Source organism: Parasteatoda tepidariorum, chromosome 8 (assembly GCF_043381705.1).
Source record: "Parasteatoda tepidariorum isolate YZ-2023 chromosome 8, CAS_Ptep_4.0, whole genome shotgun sequence".
Lineage (NCBI taxonomy): Eukaryota > Metazoa > Arthropoda > Arachnida > Araneae > Theridiidae > Parasteatoda > Parasteatoda tepidariorum.
Genome location: NC_092211.1, coordinates 34,684,815 through 34,701,000, shown reverse-complemented (window position 1 = coordinate 34,701,000; position 16,186 = coordinate 34,684,815). Strand labels below are relative to the sequence as shown.

The following is a 16,186-nucleotide window of genomic DNA, read 5'->3' as shown; positions in this document are numbered from 1 at the left end:
ACTCAACAAAAACAAACTTTAATGATTTCTTTCTTTTATAAAATTACTACTATATATTTTCTGAGACTACTTGCGATTTTTGTTAAAGGAAGAAATTACGCGTCCTATTTTTAAAAGATAACTTTGATGTATTGGTTTTGTAATCGAAGTATATATATTTTTCAGAAAAGAAATAATAAATTTAATCTTCATCAGGCCTGAAAATACACATTTCATAATATTTGTCCAGCCTTTTTAATATCGTTCTATTAAATATTCGTAAGTGATTAGCAAGTATTCTAAATTAAAATGTGCTAAAAAAATAATTGCTGATACTATTAATAACTACAAAAAAAACGAGCTCAAATTAATGATGTATTAATCACACTTTCTTGAAACTTACATAATTAAAATCAATCAATCTATAAAATTTTAATGAAAATCAGAAAGTAATGAGAAAGTAGATGAGTGTGAAGTTGATTGCCAGCGAAAAATATTGGAAAACATGTGAGGTCAATATTTTTAATCTAAACTCTTAAGTTTATTGAAGCATAAGTCTGTAAAAAAGGCAAAGTTTAATAGATGATATTTTTATGAATATTTTTAACAACATTGTAAAGCTTTCCCGTTTATACTAAGTTTAATTTTTCTTCATTACACATTTTCTGTTTGTCTTCATTTATTATAAAGTGTTTAATTCAGCAAGCTCATGTGTCGGTTTTGAGCCTGATTGACTGATAAATTGTTGCATTTGTTTCTGACACGATTCTGCAGCTAATCAGATTTGACACCACCACTTGACGTCACACGTAGGTATAAAGATGAAACTGATCTGAAAAACCAAATCGGTGTAATAATAAACCAAACCTAATAGCTGTAGTGTTAACTCGTAAACTTACTTGTACGTACAAAAAAAAAAAGAGAGGATTTCAGCGGTTTCTTTTTTTTCTGGAGTTGCAAATACTTGTTGAGAAAAATTTTCTTTGCCTATTTTGTGTGCACACCACAGTAGTTTGGATTTGGATGGCAGCTATTTTAGGAAATAAAATAAGGAAAATGCCAGCTTATGGTAAATTTAAGGGCTTATTTTTCATCATATACATCATTCTCTTCATTTGTCAAAGCCCCATTTTATGGGTCCTAAAATAAGAAATTACTGGCAGTCATATTAATAAGTTACGTCCAATTTCTTATAATTAGTCTGATTATTAGTCTGATTATTTTGAATTAATTCAGTAATTATTCATTAAAAAATAACTTCAATCTGAAAGGAGCAAATACTTACTGCACTGATTTCATATTAAAATAAATCAAAAAGCCAAGATTTTGACTGAAAATTGATTGATTAAAATATTAAAGTACAAAAAACAATATAATAGTAAAAATTTATGCAAAATTAGACATGGCAATAAAGACATTATTTTTATAGTGCAGAGTCTAAATCCATGCAAGTGTGTTTAAAGTACGAATTGTATTTAACATACAATCATTAAGCTTTATCCGACACTATTGCTCAAAACATATTTCAGAGGATAATTCAAATTTTTTATTTACAAAATTAAAAATTACTTTTTCAAAACAGTTAGAATAGCTTACCTTAAATATAATTTAAAATGCCAATTGCGTAATATAAAGTAGTTTAAAATTCGGTGGAAATTCAGCAAGTATTTTTCTAGTAAACAAATAAAATTTTAAAGGACTCTACCAGAATTACAAGCAACAAAAAAAAATGCAATTTTCTTATAACTGAAACATTTGTATTACTTATTGTACAGTTTAATGCCAGTTTGATACTCTGATTAATCAAAATTTTTATCAAAATCAAATGAGACAATTGAAGGTTAATTACTTTCTATCAAAATGTTATCGTTCTATAAGATGGTGGAAATTTTTAAAATAACAAAACGGATGTAAAAAACACACATATATTCAATAAGGAAAATTATTTTAAATTATAGTTATAGGTAATAAATAACAATAATAATAAAGTTCAACTATTTCAAGAAATATATAAAAATGAAACACATGCGTTACAAAGATCAATACATACAATGTAAACTCTTTATAATTTTGTGATAGAAGGAAACATTTTTATACAAAAATTTATATTCAATAAAATTAAAGCTTAGTTTCACAGATATGTTTTATTTGAATGTAGCTTTAGATGTTTTAAATACGTAACTATAAATAGCTTAAAGTTCACTTAAAAAATTAAGATACTGTGTAAAACAAGTAATGAATTACGCAGTGAATTAAATTATTAACTGAATTTAAGGAAAATATTGTTATAGTTTAATTATGTCAAATAAATTCGGTGTTTGCAATAATGTATAGCAAAATGCTTCTTTCAAATGTAAGTGAGAAGGATCTATATTAATGAAATATAAATACAGAAATTTTCCAATTATACTGGAAAATTGTAAGAGGCTTAGTAAAATATTGTAATAAAATATTCAAATGTTTCAAATAAATTGTCTGAAAGTGGATTAAGACCATATTCATTAAAAATTAAACATCATTTAAAGTGAATAAACAGTGACATTTATAAATATTTTATTGTTTCTAAAACAATAATTTATAACGATGAAAGTTAATAATTATAAATTATTATCTCTCTCAGGATTTGTAACTTTTCTAATAATAGTTAGTTTTTTAATGTTTTCAAATTTTAATGTTATGAATTTTTTAAAAACTTTAAGTATATATATATAAATATATTTTAATTATAGTGAGATTTTCTTAAGAAGCTTATAAAGCTAAAGTAAGCAAAGAAACATAAAAAGAAAGGAGAAATAGATGTACAGTTATACATGATCAAGGTTTTTTCTTCTAGAAATTTTTTAAACGTATCTGCTAGAATAAAACTTTAAACACATGTCAAAATTAATGAAATGTCACAGCAATGAATGTTTTCAAAGTTTAATATAAAAGAGAGATGGAAGTATGCTTATCCATCATCAATATTTGTCCCAAAAAATTATTAAACGTGAGAAAAGTCACTGAACACCTGCATAAAATTTTAAACACATGTCAGAAGTAATGCAGCCTCACAGCTATGAATGTTTTCAAATTCCAATATAAACGAGAGATGGAAGTATACTTATCCATGATCACTATTTCCTAGAAAATTTTTAAAAGTTGCTGCTCCTCAAAATTTTAAACACAATCCAGAGCTAATGCAGTCTCACAGCTATGATTTTTTTCGAAATTTTCAAAGTTTAAATAATTTTGAAAGTTTAAAAAAAGTTACTGGCTGTATTTTAACAAAATATTTATAAACCATTTTTTAGTTAAAAGTATTTTTAGTCTAATTAATGTAGTGATTACTTTGAGACAAGTCTCCTGTCCACGTAATGGTTATTTTAATTTAAAAAAAATACGTAAGTAGATAAAGTAAGGTTTGCTACACTCGATTTAAGAAAACAGCTAATTAATTTCAATAAAATTATATACTTATATACGTCAACATATACTAGAAAAACTTATCAAGCAATTTTTTCTACTACTTTGTTCCAGACGCAAGTGCGTGAACGCAGATGCAGTGATTATTTATTATATTATTTCTTACATTATTCTTTTGTTGGCAACATGTATATATTTTTTTGTGTACTTTTGTGATAGTAAAAGAGTTTGTTCTATGAGATACTTGTTTTAGTGTTGATTGTAATTAGAAACATTTACGTTTACAACCAACACATACTTGTTAAAGCTTTTTAACTTAAACAATATTACAACATTGAATATAAACAATACTTTGCAAGAATGTCTGTTCAATGCGTCTTTTAACCGCACTACACTGCTGTTTCAAATAGTTGAAAAAACTGCTTTTGTAATCTTTTGATATAGAATAAAGTCATCTATTGGCAAACTCTGCAATTGATTTCGAAACTTTTCTAGAATATAGAATGGTTTCCTAGGCAGATTGCAGTGAACCGTCCAGAATTATTTCTTGCTAATATTTTTAATTACATTGCAAAATCTTCAGTAACATTTGGAACAACCGGTAGGGGTATAACTTTCTCACTGGTAACATTTTTATGTAATTTATTCACCCATATAAGATGAAAATATTTGATGTTTAAGTAATAAAAAAATTGTTTTGTTCTCTCTTTAATTTTTTTAGTTAAGTAATTAAAAATACGCATTACATTTTTACCATGTGTCCTCTATAGCATCTGGAAATTATTTCTTGTTTTTTTTAATATAAAACATTTATCATGTCACTTAACATACTAGATTAATCATCAAAAAACTCAGGACACTAAAAAAAAATTTTTTTAGCTCTATATTTTTCATTTTTATTATTCACAAATTAGATATAACTTAATTTTAATAAAATGTGTTCAAATATTAAACTTAATTAAATTTACTTTAATATTACATTGCATTAAGTATACATTTTAACGATATCATAAACTTGTTTTTTTTACCATTTTTACTCAGAAATTTAAATAACATTTTAAACTGTAAAAAAAAAACACCTGAAAATTCCTTTTAGAAAACAGAATTGTTTGGAAATAACCTCAGATATACGAAGCATGGTTAATCAAAGGCATTCACTTCGAACGCAACTAACTTTAAATCACAATTATGTTCGATGAATGAAAATGATTCTAAAGATTTGGATTTAAAAAAAAATGCGTATACAGTGCCACTAAATTAAAATACATGACACTTTTAATGTAAAAAAAAATCATCATTCAATGATTTTGAGTGTGTGGAAAAAGTTCCCAAGTTTTATTAAATTATTTTTGCTTTTATACATTGTAGCTTTATTATTAAGAAAATTAAAAAGATCAAGTTCAAACTCCATATCGTATATTAATAGGAATTTATTTCATAAGGAATTTTTTTTCCTAACAGTCTTATTATCCTGAGAGAAAAATTAATGGTAAAACTATCAGTATATGTTACGATTTACTGAGTTTTTGGCTTTATGGAAAACCAAAGAGCTCGGTAATTAGTTTTTACCATATCGCTTTGGTAATTATTTTGGGGAAATTTACATTAAATTATGGTTTAATAATCTGTGATAAAATTTGTTATAAAATTAAAATTAATTATGAAATAATTAGAATTATTAAATATTAAAAATATTAAATATTTATTAAATTATTAAATATTAAAAATTAATTAAAATTAATTATAATTAATTATAAAATATGTGATAAAATTTTATCATGATAAAAAATCAACAAGTGATTGGTTTAAATAATGTATACTTTCGTTTTATTAACCAGAATTATGTTTTTTTACTCAATATGTCATTACCATACAGTTCGGTAATTTTACCAGATTTATTTCTCCTTACATTTATTTTGTTTTATATATAATTTGTATTAGTTGAAGATAGTAAGAACTATATTTCTGAAAATTCAAATTTTTGTTAAAATATTACCACATGAACGGGAAAACGACTAAATAAATTGTTTAAATACCTTAAATTTTGTTTTTTTTAACAATGATTATGATTTTGTTACATTATGTGTCATTACGATATAGTACGGTAATTGTAAAAAAATTTTCTCTTAGTGTAGTTATTTTGCATTATATTAAGTTTGTATTTGTTGTATCATCTATTCATTATTCAAATGAATTTATATTGTAAATTTAGAAAATTCTGCTTAGAAAAGAGATGATTTTAAAGTCTCTAAGAGCATGAAACTCCTTACGGGTTATAAATTCAAAAAGCTAAAAATGATAAAATGTACCTCCTCCATTATGTTTTAAGTTTCAATTCTCTCTTAGGGGACAGTTCAGCCAGTCGCAATTTTAAGTCCATCATCAGCAACTACCACATTCAGACCCTGGAGAATGGTTCTCTAAGCATTAAAGATCTCTCCGTGGACGATAGAGGATACTATCTTTGTGAAGCAGCTAACAGTGTAGGTGCTGACCTAAGTACAGCGGTGAAACTGTCCGTCCACGGTAAGTGCATTTTAGCTGACTTCCTTTACTCGTTAGTGGAGATAGCAATGCCGCTGAAATCGTGTGAAAAGAGTTTATGTAAGCAAATCTTGATCGTAATGTAAACCCATTTCGAAATAGCTTTGACCTGTTTGCAAAGTTGCCGCAAAGTATTGCGCAGTATGAATACATTACCATACTCAATAGTTTGATCCGAAATGTAATAACAATAGTTATTCCTATATTTCATTTCTAATTGACTTATCACTTACGAACAGAAATTAAAATAATTTATAATTAGTACCTTGTATTACCATTAGTACCATAGTGAAATAAATAGTACCTTACGTTTGTACCAAAAGAAGGATTACTGGTAAAATATTTCAAGCAAAATTTTTTTTAATTTATTATGAAGCATTTTTAAACAAAACAAACATATTTAAAATAACAAAGAAAAAATTCATAGATAATGCTAATTTATATTGAGTAAAATTTTCTATATATATTAAATAAAGTTTAGATTTAGAATAATCCATCCATACTCACTATTGGGCTTAAAACAATAAGCATGAGTGTCGATGAAACCTGAATTATCGTATTTCATTATAATTTGGGGCTGTAACGCAGTGGTTCCAAAAAAGAGTTCTACAGAACCAATGGGTTTTTTAGAAGGGTCACAAGGATTCCGGGAGTTAAATTTTGAAATCTGTTATTTTATTCAAATTCATTCAAAATAATCCATTATTCATTTAGTATCTCGGTAATTTTCATGAGATCATATTTGCAAACTATCAAAGAAAATAATATTTTGTCAAGTTGTATGAAATAGATTATAAAACAAATTAGTATTTATAAAAAATTGCATTAATATTTCCCAATAAGCCTTTCAATTGAAAAAAGTAACAAAATTAAACAATGAAAATGCATGTCTGTTTCTTTCGCAACATTTTTGACTGTTTATTCAACGTTCATTATTCGTTTTCATTTCAACAAAAACCATAATTCATCTTTTCTTTTTTCATCTTATGCATGCATTGGGAACAAATTTAGAATTATACTACATGCCACTCCAGATCTCTAATTTCAACTCCATAACAAGAAATCTAATTTTAAAACAATGAAAAAATTATCATTAATATTTTTAAAATTATTAAAAGTTTTCCTTTTATTAATTGTTAATGAACTTCATTCATTAATTCGAAGTTCCGTTAGAAGAAGGTTGAATTTTCAAGATTCCGTTACCTGTAAAAACTGGGAACCTTTACCATAATGAATACAAAAGGTTAGGCAACTTTTAAAACCATGATTTTAAATTTAAAACGGAAACATTTCTTCCAGTCTAAAATAAAATTTTCAACTCTAACAGTTAATGAAACGTATTTATTATATTATTTCAAGCCTTATTATGATTGACTTCGTAACGTATGCGGGAAGCTTTTAAATTTTTCTTTTCCATGCTTTCTATGCTAACCAATGAAATAGGAAAAAACATGCGTGACTCTTCACAACTTTAAGCTCACTTAACTCCCAGAGACGCAGCGTGCTGTCTACCATTCTTTTGTATTAATGTCAGGTCTTGTTTGAATTTCTTGAATCAACACAGAGAAATAAAACATGACTTCTCTGAATATTTTTCGAAATGCACGAAAGAATAATCAGATCAAAAGAAATTGAGAAATTTATTCTTTTTGACTAGTTCTCTAACTTTTATTTTTTTCATCACACCATATAAAGTAAAATAAATTGAAATGTCTAGCGAGGAAATATTTAAATATTTGTAAAGTTTATTCTAAAGGAAAATAATAAATAGTATTTTAAAATAATTTGTATTTTAAAATAATTTTGAAATGAAAAATAATTTTGTACTTTAAAATAATTTTAAAATCGAAAATAATTTTGTATTTTAAAATCAACAATAGTTTTGCACAGTACCTTTCTGTTCAATTTTAATTAAAGCAAAATATCTTCTTTATTATATAGATTAATTTAAGTATAATACGTTTGAGGACTGTCAGCAAAATGTCGAGTTTAATGTGCTCAATTTTGAAAAAAAAATATTTATCAAAATTTTAAACGTTAAAAAAATGTTTCAGTGCACTAAGACATCTATAAAATGAATAAAATGCCTATATTCTGCCCACATGAAAGCAAGCAAAATAATATTTTTTTTAAAATCTGAATAACAGGTACGAGAAATTTTAATAGACAGGAGAGGAACAGTTTTATTTCAATTGACTGCAGTGTCTATTAACCCTACATTTGTAAAAGGCTGTACTACTCAGACGGTGCTAAAAATGAAATCTTTACACACCTGGAAAATGAAAGAAAAAATATCAGCAATCTTACGGGTGTTTTCTTCTAATCCATGAAAACCTAGTTTACTTGAGAAAGACAAACTTCTGTTTCGAGAAACAAATGTATTAAAGATATTAGAAAGGAAAAAAACTCTTTGCCGAAATAATTAAAATATATAATCAACCATTTTAAGAATTTTCTACATTATGATTTTTATTTTTACTTGCTTTTTTTCCATAATCTCTAGTTCAATAAAAAGATAAAAAAAATGCATAAAATTAATTTCAGCATGATGCACTACTACTGAACATTTTAGAAACTGACTAAAATTATATTAAATTTTATTAAAATGTGTTTAACGAATACATCAGTGGGTTATAAGTATGAAAATGTAAGCTGAAGGAATCAACTCTTATAAAAAACATCACTTGATTAAAAATATTATCAACAGTAAAAAATGTAACCAAAAAATGGGTGCCTCTTCTTGGGCACTTGAAACATTCTGACAGTTATTTCCAATATGTATATTTTTGAAGCGAGTGAAGCTTTTAATTTAAATAATATCTTACTACTTCAGTTTATTGGGATTATTTATTTACATGTTTTTTATCAGTAATTTTCTGTAACTTAATACTTAAAAATAATTCTTGAACAAATAACAATCAAAAATGGTTTCATACTGATAAAAAATACGTTAGAGATAAATGCTGTATTATTTAAAATAAGCGATATCATTGAAATTTACAGCCGCTACAAGCCTACTCGATCTGGAGAGAAAAGAAGCAATTAAATAAAATCCTGTGAAAATACTTAAAAGCTCCTCATACTTTCTAACTATTGTAACTTTTGAAATATAAATCCTGATTTATCATTCAAACATCATTGTAATAATTATATTACTAAACAATTAAATATTATTTAAATAAATAAATAGTAAATAAAACGAATAAATAAATAAAAACGAATTTGACATTTTGATATTTGTATATCATGATTTGTTTTGTTTAAAAATAATCAGTCATGCAAATGTAAAAGAATATTTCAATTCGCTGCCAACCTATAATATAAGTTCTTCATAAAAAAACTAAAGGTTACATTCGAGTGTTTTTATAAATTAAATTTACTATTAGAATATTACAATATAGAGTACGTCTAAGAAAAATAACTATAGCGAGCCAATAGCCAAACAGTCATATTAAAAATAGAGAGACAAGAAATATTTATGTGTAGTTTAAACTCACGTGCATGCATTTCACATATTTTGAGGAAAAAATAATGCAATACTGTGAATGAAATATGACAAAAAAATTTGAAACTAAACTTACATGTAGACATATCTCCATTAAGGTGAGATAACCCTTTGATACATTAAAAGAAAAGTGAAGTTAAAATTGGGACAATAACACACTTTACACAGTTTACCATGAAAAATTTAAACCATGTAAAGCATAAGTTATGAAGAAAACGTAAGTTGTTTACCATGTCAAACATAAGTTGTTAAGAACGAATTTTATCATGAATACGAACGAGAACGAATTTTATCATGCATGTAATATGTATATATCTAATGTAAATATTCAATCCATTACTTTTGAAAATACTTACATCACAGTTTTGTCAAATGCATCCGAAGTGTTCACATGTTTCGTTGAACCACTGCATGCACTTCACAAGTCTTATCCAGTCGTCATTTTTAGTTGTGATATTGTATTATTCTCCACTACAAACACACTGATATTCATAAAATTTTAATTCGGATAAATTGTAGGGTACTGTCAAGTAGGTTACGGGGTTCTTTTGGATAATATGTTAGGTCTGTAGAATCGGAATATGTTGAATCTGTCCTACTATATGGATTTGAGAAATGGCACTGAAATAAAAATAACATGAACAAACTTCAACAACTGTTTTTGAAGAATATTACGTATCAAGGGGTTCAATAAAATTTGTAACGCAGAAATCTTTAGAAAAGAGAAACAGAAACTGATAGATCTGAAAATAACGTAAATAGAAATGGATTGATCAAGTTCTGCTTAAACCTAAAGAATTTAAAGTTAAAAATTTTTTTGATTGGAACCCTATGGGCAATAGAAAAAGAGGAAGACCTGATAATACTTGGCTTAGGATGATTGCAAGCGAATTGAATACAATAGCGAAGACAAGGAGAGATACAAAATATCTGGTCACAAATAGAGTGGGATGGGAAGTTATGATAAAAGCCCTGTGCTCCAATTCGGAGCGAAAAAGAAAATGAGCATGAGTGGAATCAGAAAGTAATATGGGCTTGTCTCTGTTCCGTTCTTAAAAAATTTAAAATAGTGGTTTCAATATTATAATAAAAAAGCTAAGGTTTTATTTTTATTAGCTTAGTTTCGAAATCAAATAAAAACTATTAGCTGGATTTCGCAACTCGTAGGATTTTGTAACTAGATTTGTTTATTTAAATAAAAATATTAAAAGTCGTGATGAGTAAGTATAAATGTACTAAATAACGATTTTACTAAAATACATCTTATTTTCTTATATTTTTTTAAAAATCAATTTCAAACTTTTTAAGGACCCTGCAATGTCTACACGCATTAATAAAAAATGGCCATCACTTCTTGATTTTATGGGGCCATCTCAGTTAATGTTAAAGTTGAAATAGCTGTCGACTTCATAACGTCCTTCCCCCAATAAGTCATCTTATTTTACTCAGGAACAAAGATTGAACTAAATATGCGCCTTAAAGTTTCAATTACTTGAAAAGCAATATTATTTACTCATTAAAATGCAACAAAATATCTAATTCTAAAAAAATGTTTATCCTCTAAATAAAATAAAACCTTTAATATTACATAATTTTTGCTGCCACGCAACGCAATGCTTTATTAAAAATTATAAACAAGTTAAATTGCTTCTTGTGAAATTCCATCCACTGCAATAGATCAACAAATATCAGAAATATTTAAACTAGCCATCTCTCTCTATAGGCATATAACCTAGACTTGCTCTATTTTTCTGATTCAGTAATAGCAAATTAAACTTTGTTTTCTGAGAAAAGGGTAAGTGCTACAGATATACAAGATTCACAATGATTGTGACTCTCTTCAAAATATTTTCTGCAATACTTAAAATTCAAATTTTATTTTTTCAATATTGAAAACAAATATTTAATGTAAACGGGGAAAAAATTCCCTTTTTTATTTTTGCCACAGCGTTTACTTTAAAGAAGTGAATAATTATAAATGAAATTCCCATTTAAAAAATTGATGAGAACAACTATATACTTATTTTGATTGTTTTTCTCACACTCGGAAATCAAGTTTAAGAAAATAAACTATTAAACACCAGTAAATGTAACTAATGAATCAGATAAAAATCTTGATATTATTAAAACATCAAACTAGATAATTATATTTAAAAAAACTATGTTTACTTTCTCATTAACAACATAGTTCAACATAGGTGTAAACTCCTCATACACCCAATAGTTACAGTTTAAATCTTCTTTTTTCTAATCGTACATACAAAATTAAATTCCTTTTCTTCAAGTATTTCTTATCAGTGCAATTACTATAAGGTATCAAATTCGGATAAATCAAATCAACCAAGCATTCCCATTCAATGAAAATCTAATGAATACTAATTTTCTCTAAGACTAGTACTTCTAATCGCAAATGGTATCGCAATCTACCTTGAGATTGGAGTAGTACAGATAACATAATTTGAGTCATTAACTTTTTTTTTCTTTACATCATTTATTCTAACCTCCTAACTTATTTTAATTACGTTTCTCTTTTATCCATGTTAGTCCCTATCTGATTGTAGTGACATTTGAATTCCAAAGCTTACACTTAATGACTATTTGATGGAATTGTAATCCGAATGATTAGGTCGTTAACATTAGGCACAGAAAGTTTTTTTTGTGTTCTCAGACTTTTTATTACCCTCGCTTGGATTCTTTCTAATACAGATATCTTCCTGAAAATGTATTCTCCAAAAGAAATTGCTGAAGATTAATTAGTTGTTCACTCAAGTTAACTTTTACAACTCAATGAGAACATTTAGAGTTTGATTTTTTAATGGTTTCCTACTATTATTTTTTTACACAACAGTTTTTTTAGGTGAGCTACGTCTTCATATTTATTTAAAAAGATACCCATTGAGTTTTAAAAGTGGAGAAAGAAACGATTCATGTGCAATTTAGCTTTAATTTTTGCGTTATGTACATTATTTGCACCCAATGTTTTTGAACTTATACAATCAAGCTAGTATTTAAACTAAATATTACCTAAAATGCTAAAATACTTAAGATAATTTCGTTTTCACGCTCAAGTTGACTCTTATAATTCAATCAAAACATTTAGGACTTAATTTTTTAATGATTTCATGCTGTCATTTTTTACGCAACAGCTTTTTTAAATAATGTGTATCATAATACTTTTTAAAAAGTTATCTATCAAGTCTTAAAATGTGTAGAAAGGAAAAACGATCCATGTATAATTATATTTAAATTTTTATGTTACAAATATTCTTCATTTCCAATGTCTTAGGACTTATACAATCAAGCTAACATTTTAACAAAATATTACCTAAAATGCTAGGATATTTTCGTTTTTCACGCTTAAGTTGACACTTATAATTCAATGAGAACATTTAGTACTTGATATTTTAACGTCTTCATATTATTTTTTTACTCAGCAGCTTTTTCAGCTGATGATTATCATTATATTTGGCTAAAAAGGTAACTATTATTTTTTTAATGTGGAGAACGAAACAATCCGTGTCTAATTTAGTTTAAATTTTGGTATTCCTTTCATATTTTGCTTCTAATGTCTCAGAGCTTATGCAATCGAGTTAGCATTTTAATAACACACTAATCAGAATGCTAGAATACTTAAGAAAATTTTGTTGTTCAACTTGGCTCTTACAATTCAATTAGAACATTTAAGATTTATTATCAATTGTGGTGACTTCCTACTATTATTTTCTTAACTCATCTTCTTATGCGCTTATGCACTCTGTGCCAAACTCTGTTCTAGAAAGAAATGTATCTGTTAAAAATGCACGCTAGAAAAACAAATATTTATATACTTTCATGCATTTATTATACTTTATTTATAGCAAACATTTTATATACTTTCTTTATAAAGCCTGGGTTCCACCGGAAAACAATTGATCAATTGATCATTTACGGATATCCATAGCTGGAAAAAAATGGGAAGCACTGTTGTAAATTACTAAAACCATAGCTATTATTTCGGCCATACTGTGTAATATTCTTAAATTTCGAGAAAGGGCATTTCACTAAAAATAAGGAATTTATGAGTTAAAGAAAAATTAAAGCATTCCCGCAACAACCATCTGTGGTCCAAGGGGTTAATGGAGGATAAAGCTCCACAATTTCCTGACAAACGGTATGATTATGGCAAAATGTCAGCACTGCGCATAGACTGCCTTTACTTCCCAGACAAGCTGGTACCCATCGATCAGAAGATGGTAGGACTTCAATCCATGCCCTAACCACAGTCCAGTGCCTTAACCACTGAGCCATTGTAGCAAAAGAGAAACAAAGTAATTGAGTCCATACAATCTCAATAATTCAAAGAATAGAAATTTATCTCTCTAAAACAGAATTTGTTTCCTAATTAAGGCAATGATTCATTCGGTAAAGAAGTGCATTGTGAGCGAAGATAAAATTTTAACATTATGCATATTTTAGTGTAAATTTTCTATATGAATTTTTGGGAAAATCTTATTTTGTAAATGAAAATATGCAGCATAAATATAATGTAAATAATAATATACAGCATAGAAAAAATAAATTACGTTTCTTCTTCTCCCAAATTAATTAAATTTTTTTTAAAAATGGAAAACTATGATTAATGATTAATTATTAATATTTAAATTAACTGTAGTTATATTTAAGCAATGATTTATAAACTTTGACTAAAAAAACATTTTTAAAGCATAAATCATTTTATTAGTAGCATTTTCTTACATATTATATTAAATTTGTATCCAAATATGAAATGACTTTCTATTAAACAAATAAATTACAATCTAGCTAGAAATGCAGCTCAAAACAAATAAAAATAAAACCCTATTATTTAAATTTTTAATGAAAATGAAACTGGTATTTTCAAATTCCATTGAGATTTAGAATTCAGCTAACATTTTTGTTGTTTTGTATCTCATTCAAATGGAAAGAGAAACAAAAACATTTATTATGTATCTAATCTCAGACTTGAAACATCAGATTCGGAATTTATTGAAAAATATTTCACCAAAGTTTATATTCAATAACGAAATTTTAATATCCAGACTGCATTTTATTTTACTTTTATCGCCAAACAATTTCTGAAGTTTATTCTTTTATTTTAATTGAATCCTGGTTAACGTGAAAGTTTTGAAATGTAATGAGTTAGGAACTTGGTAGTAGATATATTGATAGTTTGAGTAAGGTGATCATGAAGAATACTATTATACTAAAAATGTATTAGTATGAGTTAAACTTCATGCTTTACCAAAAAAAAAAACATGAATGATAAAATTACAGTATTTTGTACTAAACCTGAATCCTAAATATTTTCAAGCTGTTTTAATAATTAAAAACAAAATAAATTTATAAAAAACCCTTTTAAAAATAAAGAACTTTATTACATATTTTTAATAATTTAAATATTGTGTTAAAAAAAGACATTTATTTAAAGTTGCATAATTTAATGTCTATTAAATTTTTATTAAACTTTTATATTTTTTGAAAACGAATATTTTTCATTCCCATTTAAAAAATTCTATTCAATTTTAATATTCAATGTCAATTTTAATATTTTTTTGGTTATCTTTAAAAATTAAAGCATATGAACTGTTAAAAATGTTTGCAATTGTCGAAAATGTTCTATTAATCGAACGAATATTCATTTATAAATAATTAAGAAATGCCTTATTTAAGAAACAAACTTGCTTGAATTAAGTTGCAGATTTGCCAGGTTGGAGATACAAGTAAAAAACACTTAAAAAATATATTGCAAATTAAAAAATAAAATAAAAACGCAAGAACAGTTTCTCCGCGCAACCAACCAGTTTAAATACAAGTTTAATTTTCGCATAGTAACCATTTTATCCATATATTTTGTCCGCTTATTCCTAAAGCAAACTTCTCTTTGAAACACGGGAAATAATTAATTTTTGTTTTTTACCTTTCTTTATTATTCCTATTCTTTACAACAGATCCATTTAGCAAAACATGTTTTGAATGTAGTAAAATACTCATTATTCTTCATTATGATAAAGTGCTGCGAACAATGAAATAAAATTTTAACTTAAAAAATAATTCCATAATCCAAGTTGTGTTAATCCAAGAATAAACCAGCTTATGCTTCATTTTCTCTTCATGTTTTATTTCGTGTATTTTTTAATAATATCAGTAAAATATCTGCACGCAATCTACTACTCAGAAAAATATCTACACTAAGAAACTGTATTTAGTCTAAAAAAATGGAAAATGACTGAAAAATGTATGATAGAAAATATAATAATTATGACTTTCATTAATCTGATTATAATTATGCTTTCCCGGAATATTCAACCAATCCTAGGTAATATAATTATACGCATACATTACTGATTTATTGATTAACTATCTTACAATAAATGCTTCTACTACATTTTAGGGGATGTTAACTCATATAATAGAGTAACAGGAAATTCGGGTAATATGGATTAACATTTGCAATGTTACTGACTTAATAGACTAACAAACAAAACAAAATTTTAACTAGGTATCTAACATAATAAGTCTTACCAGTTAATACGAAATAACTTAGATTATGTACAATCCGATCCGATTTACTATTTTGAAAAGCAATTAACTCTCCTTGAGCTATATTTCACTAGTTAATATCTTTTTTATTACGAAATCACGTGATTAGTGACGAAATGGGAAATCTCAAATATATGACGAAAATGTAACTCAACTTGAAACCTCATCGTAGTCCATTGTGGGAGACTGTTAAATAGA

At 26.2% G+C, this 16,186-nt stretch overlaps 1 protein-coding gene across 1 annotated transcript in view; it reads left to right on the top strand.

The window, feature by feature from the left end:
• LOC122271584 (cell adhesion molecule Dscam1-like) overlaps nucleotides 1-16,186 on the top strand; it is a 384,849-nt gene that overhangs the window by 248,048 nt on the left and 120,615 nt on the right. Inside the window, exon 11 of the mRNA XM_071184629.1 lies at nucleotides 5,728-5,907. Coding sequence (XP_071040730.1) covers nucleotides 5,728-5,907 — 180 coding nt within the window. The remainder of the gene's footprint in view (nucleotides 1-5,727; nucleotides 5,908-16,186) is intronic.